Here is a 12422-nt window from a genome sequence, read left to right as displayed (position 1 = left end):
AAAAAAAAAAAAAAAAAAGAATGATGCAATATGAAATTATACCCCTTTGAGAACTAGAAGGACTATAATTATAGTATTTCCTCTTAAAACCATTCAAGTATGTAACATTGTTGGGAACAACAGTGTGTGGGGAGCCTCTGTCCACTCTCTGTCTTGAACACTCAAATGTATTCCATGCCTACCTACTGTGACTTTGAGCGTGCTTCATTATTTTACCTTTTTGCACTACTCCTTAGAGATCATGGTGGGTAAGTTTGGAAAACGGTGTCTCAGAAATGCATTTTGGAGGGGAAAGGAAGCTATAAAAATATACCAACCTGACAAATGATAGACATTGTAGAATGGAAAAGAAATCACATCTTGGTTTTACACCAATGTAGAAACTTTTTTTCTCAAATGAGTATCTTCGACCACTGAGCAAGATGCTACACAGCAGGATCACAAAATGTTTAAATGGAAACAAGTACTATCATGCACATTATTCACCTGGCATTCTCTAATGCGTGATTAGATATTTATATGTGGCAGAAACCACTGCAGATTCATTTCTTTATTTCTGAAGTGAAATGAGTATCTTACGAAAGTAGCCTGTTATATTAATGTGGACATTTCTTAAGGGTGTCAGAAGCTTAAGAAAAGAAGTATATATACTAGAAATATGTAGTAGATTTTAGGGTCCACATCTTAGAGCTGAGCTAGTTCCTGGCCAGGAGAATAAACTGTATAAAGATCAAGTGATAGTTAGATGATGGATGGATGGATGGATGGATGGATGGATGGTTGGTTGGTTGGTTGGATGGTTGGATGGTTGGGTAGATGTATTCTTCCTTACAAGTACAAGAAATGCTGCAAATGATTAGATATTTCATAAATGCTTTTTTAAAAAATGCTAAAATAAATCTATTTTCAGAACTTACATTCAGATTATTAGTAGCACAAATATTTCAATATTGACTCAGTTTGGCAAGATGATGTTTCTTTGATGCTCAGTGATCCCTGTCAATAATTTAATGAGATGCATAACTAAGAACTAAAAAGAGTAAGACTGAGTCCCAAGGACCACTTGAGTTAGTGTGGTGATAGACTAGATAGCAAGTACTTCAAGCCCTAGTTCTTAAATCTTAGTGTTCATAAGAATCTCTAGTGTAACTTTTTAAAAATGAAGATTTCTGGGCTCAACCTTCAGGGACTTTTAATTCTATAGGTTTGAGTTATTTGGTTGTGGATAATCAAAGAACTCAATTTTGGAATACACGGAACATGTGTTGTAGATTTGTGTATTCCAAAATTTTCAGTATTTAAAAGTGGTATTTCTTGATTAAGATAAATATTTTGAAAACTATGAATATATAGTTTTTTTTTATTTGAATGAAGAAGAGTTTGGGGCAGGTAGTCTATAAGAATCTATTAGAGTCTTAACTAATTCTCTACCAAAATTGAGTAGAAATTGTGATTTTCATGACTCTTGTTATATTTGACAGTATCTCCTAAATACATTTCAGTTATGTAACCACTGACTTTAATTAATTTCCTTAATCAGTAAACATATATCTTAGGATGCTATGATGTACCAGGAACAATGCTAGTCAAGATGTATATAATAGTAAGTAGGAGAAACAGAAACTAATGAATTAAATTTATCTTCCCGTTTACTATTGTTATTTTAAGAGAAAATTTGTAAAGATTTTTTTTTCATTGCCAATGATAAACACATCTTGACTTCAGATTTTCTGTTTTTAGTTGTGTATTGTATTAACCATCAATTGTGCCCATCCACTCTCAATAGTTTCTCCTAAGTGTGGGGGCTTGCCAAGGAAGTGTTCCCTGGTTAGTCTGTTTTGAGAGATCAAGGAAACTGGATTACTCCAGACTTTAGTTCCCACTGAAGATCTCTTGTAATCACTATTGTTGGGTCAATGTAACCTCTTTCAGATTTGGTTGCCCATTCTCAAATCGGTACAGTACACCTTGGGTTCTCTAGTTCTTAGGTCCTTCAAAAGCCAGGTGCTCTGTGACTTCTGTCTGCTTTTGTTCCCACAGATAGTGATATCATGCAGGTCTTTGTGACTATTGATGGTTTCTGCCCACTTGTTACTTTGTGGGGGTTTCTGTGGATAGCTGGTCACCTAGTTTGTTTGTTTGTTTGTTTTTTATAAATATTATTAATGGCTTTTTTGTTTTGTTTTGTTTTTAGTTTTGCTATTTAGTTCTGTCAGTATGTTAGGATTTGGAAAGACTTTAGGACTCTGTGGCCATATAATTATTACTCCTGATTCCTCTGGGGTCTATTTCAACTTTCACTGCCTAATTTAAACATATAAAGCACATGGAAAAATGCAAGTCCAAGCAAGTTCCTGTTGTTTACCTTCTTCTGTGATAGCTCCCTTTTCTCCTCTCTTTTTAACCTACTTTATCCATCAAAGCCTATCCCTCCCTCCACTTTTTACCTACCCACCACAATGCCCAACTGCACTGACTCAGCTTTTCCTGTACTTATCCAAACTCGGTTCTTTATGGGTAATTTTAGTCTCTTATGAAACTGAAAAAGAGACCCTAAAGACAAGTGGGAATGAATGGCAAAATGATTCTTCATCAGGTAAGCAGCCAGGCATCAATGTGAAGCTGACTACTTTCTCAGCCAGAAGTAATGGTAATGGGAAAGGAGTAACTTGATGAAAGGGGGAAAGAGAGACTGAAAAGTCAGCTGGACAGAAATTGGACAAACAGTAGTGAGGGTGAACAAACTCAAAGTTAGTTTCTTGAAAAGATTAGTAAAATTGATAAACACATCAATAAAAAAAAGAGAAATTGCAAATTGCTAAAATCAGAAATTATAAAAAATGGGGGGACATTACAGCATGTTCTATAAGCACCTTGATATCATGAATAACTCTTTCCTAATTTGACATCTAAGTGAAATGGACAAGTTAACATGAAACTATTACAAGAAGAAATAGAACATTCATATAAACCTAGGAAGAAATAGAAAATCTAAATACTTCATACAAATTAAAGACATTGAATTTGTAATCAAAATTCAAATTTCAGAATTCTCTTTCAAGAGGGAAAACGTCAGGCCTGCATGACTTCACTGGTGAATTCCTTCATAATGTAAAGGAATAAATCCTATCAGTTCTACATAACCTTTTAGAAAACTAGGAGAAGTATATACTTGCCATGTCATCTTGTGAGGGCTATCTGACCCTCATCCCACAACCTGACAAACCATTTAAAACAAGTCTATCAGGAACAAAACAAGGATGTTCTCTCTTACGACTTTGAATCAGAGTCCTAACAGTAATCAGATGTAGTGCAAAATGAAAAAAGGAAAAGACACACATAGCTACAAAACAAATCCTTGTGCAACATTTCCAGCCAGATTGCCGCCATCCAACCCTTCCTACGGAAACTCTGGGGCCATCCCTAAGGTAGCATTATGTTTTGAGTGATTAAAAAGGCATGTTGAAGCCACCTCATGGAATTTGGACTTTCTTAGGTAAGCAACAGGGAACTATAGAATTCCATGAGCATAGAAGTAACATAGTGGTTGATGTCCTAGAGTGGAGGAGGCAATGGACGTGGTCCACCCCAATGGAGAAATGTATCAGAAGCATTATATAGAATTGCTAGAACCTGGTGATAATAAAAAGAAAAATGACTTTGATTTTAATTATTTTTTATAGAATATATGCTCTCTTATTTTCAGAATCCACTTCACCTCCTCACAGGAGTATTACCAGAATTGCAGTAGATGAAAATTTGATAGTTTATTAAATAGATTAAGGGAAAGGAAGAGATACATAGGAATCATTCTATATGTACTTGTTGGGTACTGATGACAATTCTGAGGGAAGAAGTAATGGGAACCGAGAGATATTTCTCTTGTAATGTGTGACCTTATGTAACTTACAAGATGCATACTGTGTTGTATAGTTATATATGAGCGAACGTTTGTTGGATAACTATGTGAATGCATGAGTTCCTCAACAGGGAAAATACAAGTTGAAGAGTTTCTATAAAAGAAAAGTCTAGTTTCTACAAAAGACAAGACTGCTCTGAAGAGCATATTCAATGCTTAAAAGATGTCTTTTTTTGCCCTCATTTGTATTTCCTTTCTATTCAAACAATACCCTCTAAATCCACTTTAATTTTCAGGGCAGACTTCCTGTTCTTAAACGTTTGAGTTTGCTTTTCAAATTTTTACTCTGCTTGGCAACATCAGCATTATCTCATTGGCTTTTGGTGAGTTCAATGAGAATATGTAAACTATAGCATATTAGATTTTTTTTCTACCGCCAGTCAGATGAGTACATAGGAAGACATATTTCTGCTCTTTTAGAAGTGTTGTTTTAGATTACTTAAAATATAATGTGTATTACAGAGAACCTCTGCTATATATTGATTGTGCTCACCTAATTTTTTAATTTTGAAATCATACTTTGTATTTTCCTTAAACACAAAATAAATCATATAGGAGTTATCCAGTGCCTTGAATTCACCTTGATGGAGTTTTATCTCTTAATGGAAAGGAGAGCTGAGAAAGCTAAGACAATTATTGCAGAATCTTACTCTTTTCAACTGTCACAAATATCCCTGTCAAATTCACTGTTTGAATTGTCACACAATGGACTGTGTGTATCTACCATTTCTACATAGCCCGGTACAGCAGGCTTTTGCAGTGTGGTCCAAAATGGAGAGGTCCTGAGTGTGGTCACGAGGTAATGTATAGCAGCCATTAGCAAACATCAGTGCTCTTCAGAGAAGTTCACAAAATGGTAGTAACCAGAATGCTTGCCTGATTCTCCTCACAGGCATAGGCCATTACCCTGACTTACCCTGACTTCCTGCTGCTATCATTAGATTTATAACTTATCACAAGCAGAGTGAATTTATCACATTGGCCATGAGCGTGGATTTAGGCATTAGGACACTTACTACCTGTCTGTCCAAGGTTTGGTTTCTTCTGCAAAATGAAGTACCATGCTTTTCACTAATGGTAAAATGACTCTTCCGTGCTTCCATTATAATGGGGTTTGGGGAGTACATGAGAAAGACCAACATCAGTCAATGTAAGAATAAGTTTATTTACTAAGTAAAGTGCTATGGAAGAAACTGGACAGTGTAGAACACCATGGGACTGGCATTTTAAAAAAGGGACCTGCCGTTTCAGATCTATAGTCAAGACAGGTCTCATCAAGAAGGTGACCTTTAAGACCTGAAGGACGTGATGGAGTTAGTTGTGTTGAAATCTGGGATAAGAGTCATAGGCAGAAGGGGCAGCCTCTGTGAGCAACCTAAGGTGGGAAAATCCCTAATGTGTTCAAGGAACAGAAAAGAGCCTATGTAGCTGGAGAGGACATCCAAATCTTTCAGGATGCGAATGAGTGGTCTTTTTACTTTGCAGGTGCTTGCCTACCACGTACCCAACAAGTATTCTAGAAGGGTGAAAAAAGTTTGACTCTCAGTCATTTGATGAATTTACTATATTTGTTTGATACCAATGTGAAATATACATAGTAATCATGATACCTTATCTTTATCAAGTTCTTACTGTGATCCAAAGAGGATTCTAGATACTTTTATATTAATAATATCAGTTAATCCTGACAGCAGATGTAGATATAATTATGCTCATTTTATTTTTTTTATTTTTTTTAAAGATTTTTTCTTTATTTATCTGACAGAGATCACAAGTAGGCAGAGAGGCAGGCAGAGAGAGAGGAGGAAGCAGGCTACCTGCAGTGCAGAAAGCCCGATGTGGGGCTCGATCCCAGGACCCTGGGATCATGACCTGAGCCGAAGGCAGAGGCTTAACCCACTGAGCCACCCAGGTGCCCCGAATTATGCTCATTTTATAGACAAATTAAGATTTAGGTAGATTTAGGGGCCAGAGTATAGCTTACACTTTAGTAATTATGCCACATCCAAGTGATTAAGGAAATTAAACCATTTAGTTGAGACAGAACAGGAGCAAGTGTTAAATTCTAAGGCTCGATCCCATAGCGCATAAGCAGGCAGGATTGCAACTATACATCGAGCTCCTTGTTTCCACTTAAGGTAGGTCTTGGAAAAGTCATATAATTTTCCTTTGGATATTATATGCCTCACAGGATTATTTGTTAATAAATAGGAAAAAATACATACAACATTATAGCACTCTGCCTGAAATATTATAAGTGTTACTATGCTTCAGACATTCTTTTGGATCCATGGGTGGTAGAAAGGTGCACAAGGTTATGGCCCTTTGATTGCTGAGCCATACAGCATACAGCCATACCCTGAGAAGAGTTATTTTTCAGAGAGGCATATAATTATAAGTTAGACACTAGAAAATTGCAGGGTGGTATAATATAGCAATAACATGCTCTAGGATAACAGAGGAGGGAAACATGCTTTAACTTGGAAGGAACTCAGTATTGGAGAAGGCTACAAATGGGTAGACATCAGTACCTGGAAGGAGAGGCCATACTGCGGTGAGTCAGGGCCTGCCCTTGACCTTTCCCTTCCCTTCCGTTATCAGCATGGATGCCTGTGCTTTTCCTCTCTTGACGCTAATAAATAAGCTGTTATTTGCTCCCTTGGTGATACTTAGCTTCAGATGTTGTCAACGCACAGGCAAGGCTCAAGTGAATTCCACACTCATATTTTAAATTAAATACTCAATATCTAGAGGGGTATCTCACATTTAACATGTCCCAAACTGATCTCCTGATTTCTCTCCAAATCTGCTTCACTCATGGCCTCTCCCATCTTAGTTAATGGCAACTCTGTCCTTCCAGTTGTTGATGTCAAAAGCCATAATATCATTTTTGAATTGTCTTTCTCTTAGCAGCTATGTATAATTTGCCAGCAAGTCATGTCGACTCTATCTTCAAAAATATCCATAATCTTTTATTCTGCCTATATTTAATAATTTTAAAAAGATAAAACAATTTAATAATTAATGTTGAATAATTCCTTTGCTTATATCTGCTTAGCTTTTTATATGTCTGTCCCTAATTTTCCCCCCAAATGCTGACACCTTTGCTATATGAATATCTATAAGGTTTTCTTTTTTAAATTTGTAATTACATGTCCAGGTACAATTATTCTATCTGTATAGCCTTACCTTCTTCAAATGCTCCATCTTTGGATTTAGTCTGGACCAATGGCCTTCTAGGCCTCCTGCTCAGCTACTTAGCCCAATACTCGCCACGTGCTTCTGAATCTTCATCTCCTTGATCCCATGCCTTGTGTTGTTGTTGCTCTTGTTCATTTACTTTTTGATCTGTTGGAGTCATATCCCCCACAAGCTTCCTAAGAGAGGCAGCTAGATTTTTGAAATCCTTTCATACCTGAAAAATGTCATTATTCTTTCCTCGGTGATAACTGATAGTTTGACCTGGTATTGAATTCTAGATTGGCAAATAATTTTGCTCATAATTTGGAAGTTATGACGTAGTATTCTGGGTTTCAATAAAAATGCAGAACACTTCAGTGATATTCTGTAGCGCTTTTATATGGGATTTATTTTTTTCTGGAAGTTTTTGTCCCTTATATTTCCAGTATTTGAATGCTTTATGAGATTGTACATGACATTGCCTTTGTTCCCTGCCACCCCCACCACCCCCACCAATTAGTTTTGCCAGCACATGGTGAGCCCTTTTAAACTGTAGCTTCATGTCTGGAAAACTGTTTATTTTGTATTAATTCTTTGATATTCTCCTCCCTCATGTTTTTTTTTTCTACTTTTGTCCATCTGGAAATGCTCTATTTTTATTTTGTTTACATCTCTATCCTTATTACTCTTTCCCAAGAATTTTCTCAACTTTCTCTTCTCGTCTTTTATTGAGATTTTTATTTTGCCTAATGTATTCCTTCCTCCACAGATTGTTTCTTTGTTAAGGTTTTTGTTTTCTATATTTTTAGTGAATATAGCTTTTACCTTATCTTTCTGGGGGATAATAATTACAGGAGTGTGTGTATTTATTTGCTTATTTATTCATTCATTCATTTATTTATGTTTATTGCAGTTGACATACAATATTACATTAGTTTCAGATGTTTAGCAAAGTGATTTGACAACTCTGTACCTTATGCTGTGTTCCCCAGAAATGTAGCTACTATTTGTCACCACATATTGTTATTGTAATACCAAAGACGATCTTCCTTGTGTTGTAGCTTTCATCTCATGACTTATTCAGGGCTGTATTACTTAATTGGGCCAGTGTAAAAGTATTCTACCAAAGAGCATAGAAACAGAAAGATGTTGTATCTGACATTTTGGAAGTATATTTTTAAAGGGGAAAAGCAAACCTTTCTCACTTTCTACTTCTTGGTGGACAAGAATTGGTCTTAGAGTTTAAATAGATATATGTGCCATAATATAAATGAAACTAGGGGTGTCTGGGTGGCTCAGTTGGCTGAGCATCCAATTCTATTGTTTTTTAAATATTTTATTTGAGAGGGAGAGAATGAGAGAGCATGAGAGGAGAAAGGTCAGAGGGAGAAGCAGACTTCCTGCTGAGCAGGGCGCCTGATGTGAGACTCAATCCCAGGACTCCAGGATCATGACCTGAGCTGTAGGAAGTTGCTTAACCAACTGAGCCACCCAGGTGCTCTGAGTATCTGATTCTTGATTTTGACTCAGGTTGTCATCTCAGAGTCCTGGGACAGAGCACTGTGTCAGGCTCCATGCTCAGTAGGTAGTCTGTCTGAGGATTCTCTTTCTCCCTCTCCCTTTGACCCTCCATGAGTGTGCGCTCTCTCTCTAAGATAAAAATAAATATTTTAAAAAATAAATGAAGCTGAGTTGTACAGATGTAAATTTGTATTTTCAGGTGAATTTTGAGAAACTGCTTAAAATAAAACTTTTCATAAAACTAGAAAGCCTTTATAATTTACTTCTAAGTCACATTTTAAGGTATGGCTCATTTAAAGAAAGTATAATTTATGTGTTATACAAATTTTAGGTTAAGGAAATGGTAGTAAAACCATATTCTCTTATTTGCAGTAGAGTATATAATCAGAGGCCTAGTAGATTTTCATGACTATATATTACACATACTCACCAATAAATGCCACTTATTTTTGCAGACCAAATCAAATCTCCATCTTGAGTAATGATCTGGATTATTTGGATTGGGTAAGAGTGGGGTGGGGAATGTAGCAAGGTACAAAGGATCATTCATGGTCTTTGCATATCTTTATGGACCTATAAGTATCTTTGACACTGAGGTTCATTATTAATATACGAGTATACCTGGTGCATGTACACACTTCTATTTTTCAGAGTAGTAAACATTTTCACATCAATTATTTGACGCTTAAGTAATGAATCCAGCATATTCTCTATACCTGAGATGAGGAAGAATGAGACAGTGATAGATTCCTTAAGATTCCTTAATTAAAAAACCCTTTTTTACATCTTTGTAACTGAATCCCAAACTGATCTTTTTGAGTATACCTGTGATTACAGGTAAATCAAGCCACACCTTTCTATACATAGGTTACTTCCCTGGGTGACAACCCTGCCACCAATTGTGGAGAGCTAGATTCAGCTCATGTAAGAGGAAATCAGGGGAAGAAATGCCAGTGACTTTACAGGAGATTTGATCTGATGTCTACATTGGCATCTCTTTTGCAAATCCTAAGTTATTTTTACATTTCTCATATTAGTTTCACATTTTACATGCATATGTTCCCTTCTGAAAAGCTTAGGCTCTTAATTATCTTTTTTTAACCACCATAGTATTATTTATGCATATAGTAGATAAGCATTCTATATTTTGTGTATTTCATTCTCAGGAGCTTGAAGAAGAAAAATACTCTTTTTCAGCTGATATTTTACTTGACTGTGCTCTGAAACAAATAACTATTTTTGCATTTTTACCACAATATAAATCAGCTAACGATACTTAATATGACTAAGTTATGTTACAAATAAACTATAAATATGCTGAAATATTCCTAAAAGCAGAACTGTTTTTTAAAAAAAAAAAGTTCTCAAGTTATTTATCAGTAGGCACAAATGGTTCCATTAACAAAGAACTTTATTTTAAACATTAAGACCTTGATGGGATGATATTAGTATAGAAAGATCCATCCTTAATTTAAGCACCACGTATCAAGCAAGTTTGGGTCGATGAGATAGTAGATGAGAGGAACAAAAAACCAGAGAGGTAAAATCATAAGACTAAATTAACTGCCGGCTCTTTTCTATTTTCAATCTCCACAGGACTATATTTTGATTTCTTTTTGTGGCGCTCAGTGCTTAATTCCACGTTTCCCTTTTAATCCCTTGCTACTGACTTCTTCGGGGTTTATTTTCATTCAGTTCTATATATTCACCCTGCTGAAGCTTCCCTTGTTTTGTGTCAGGAGGAAATGTACCTTATTACCTTCTTGTCTGTTTAAAGCTCTTTTTTTTTCCCCCCTTCCTCCCTGTCTTGTACCTAATGAGCAAATTATCTAAAAATAGATGCGTTCATCGTTCTACAAAATGTTGTATCTCCTCTAGATTGGAGGCCAGTGTAATTGTAAGAGACATGTGTCTGGAAGACAGTGCAATCAGTGCCAAAATGGATTCTACAATCTACGAGAGTCAGATCCTGATGGCTGCAGCTCCTGTAACTGCAGTACCTCTGGGACAGTGGATGGAGATATTACCTGTCACCAAAATTCAGGCCAGTGCAAGTGCAAAGCAAATGTTATTGGTATGTGTAATGCAAAAGTTTACAGTCACATCTCTATTACCATCTGGAATAAAATTCTCTATTTGATTTCTTAACTGAAGAGCAAAGCAAATTTCCTTGCTCAAGGCAGGCTGGGAAAAAAAAAACAATTTGGATGAAATTAACTGTCTAAAAATGATTAAATTAATAATTCTATCAAACTACAGCTTGAAGTTTAGTTTAATCAACCCTTTAGAAGTTTCTTTATTCTGTAGATGCCTTAGTTCACATGGTCCCATACTAATAAGTCATAGAAAAATATAATTTGCTTACTGCATAGATGTTTCTTTTAGAAAATTAGTACTTTTTCAAAATGTTTTACACTTAATGAGTTCTAAGCAAATCATTTCCATGCTAGTTTTCTTAATAGACCAAAATAAATGGATTTTTTTCAAAATATTCTATGCTACAGGGTCCTTTGTGATAAATCTTTCCATTTTTTTTCTATTATATTTCTTTGAACTGTTCCTATGAAATGCAAAATAAGTCAACATAATTCCACAGATCATGTGTATTGGTAGGGTTAGTTATAAAGGGCCACATAATTTTAATTTTGTAATTCAGTGCCAAGCTGATTATAATAAACAGCTACCTTCAGTGTTATTTATCATTTTTTTATACAAGACCTGCTTTTTTGTTTGTTACTCCCACAGGTATTTTTCAGAAATTAGATTTGATTATAGCAATTTATTACATCCAGCATTTTTGAGGGGAACCACAGCCACATAAGGACAAAATTTATCAAGTGCCCAAAATGCACTATGTACATAATGCACTTTGAAATATTGATATATGAGAATATTATGAGAGGAAACTTTCCTGATGAAGTGAGTCTTGTATTTTAACGGAACATGTCTTGGTTCACATAGGAAGTTTAAGAAAGACCTGTACCTTTCTATTGTCATTCAGGTCACCAAGTCTTCCGTGGTTTTTCTAACACTAACCTGAACCTTGTAATAATGAAAACATGCCCGGCAGACACGCACACACACATACACATACACACACACACACACACACACACACAAATACATATACAGATGAACATATTCTGAATAACATTTTTATTACAGTTCTGTAAGTCTAAACCTAATTCTTTATCTTTTCTATACGTAGGTATATATACCTCATTTTATACAATTCAGCCAGACAAGCATTTCATTTTAATTTAATAAAAAAATATGGACATGGTAAATGATATGACACAAGATTTCTCTGGTTTAAAGAAAGGTTACATCAAAATCTCTGATATACTTGTCCTATGCATTTTAAGCATACAAAAACCAACTTTTTGGGGAAAAAAAAAGGAAGGAGTAACTTGTAAAGAGCAGTGTATCTTTTTATAAGTGTTATCTGTGATGCTAAATGAATTCCAAGACACTTGAATTCAATCTATCTAGTGTCATCCTTTGTCCTTTAATATGAAATATATTTTAAATTCATGATCGGAAAGCAAAATTCAAGGATAGACCTATAAGGACAATGAAATGTTTACTTTTCTGTAACAATGAAGTCTTTCCTGTGATGGTTGGATCCCCGATCTTAAGAAAAGGGGGATATCAAAATTTGCTCTTTATTTAGAATGTGTTATGACTTCCCTGCCATCTCTGTGTCTTATTGATCCAGATAGTTTTCTGTAGGAAAATACAAAGACATATATTTTTGAAGATTAAATCATCATTTTGAGATGATTATTTCTAGAGCTATTTC

General features: G+C 35.4%; 1 protein-coding gene across 1 annotated transcript in view; it reads left to right on the top strand.

The window, feature by feature from the left end:
- Positions 1–12422, top strand: part of USH2A (usherin) — a 704505-nt gene that overhangs the window by 115534 nt on the left and 576549 nt on the right. The window contains exon 11 of the mRNA XM_059145262.1: positions 10499–10694. Within this exon, the coding sequence (XP_059001245.1) occupies positions 10499–10694 (196 nt within the window). The remainder of the gene's footprint in view (positions 1–10498; positions 10695–12422) is intronic.

The sequence above is a fragment of the Mustela lutreola genome, chromosome 14, assembly GCF_030435805.1.
Source record: "Mustela lutreola isolate mMusLut2 chromosome 14, mMusLut2.pri, whole genome shotgun sequence".
Taxonomy (NCBI): Eukaryota; Metazoa; Chordata; class Mammalia; order Carnivora; family Mustelidae; genus Mustela; species Mustela lutreola.
The sequence above is the reverse complement of the archived record's forward strand: the minus strand, read 5'-3'. Positions and strand labels throughout refer to the sequence as shown.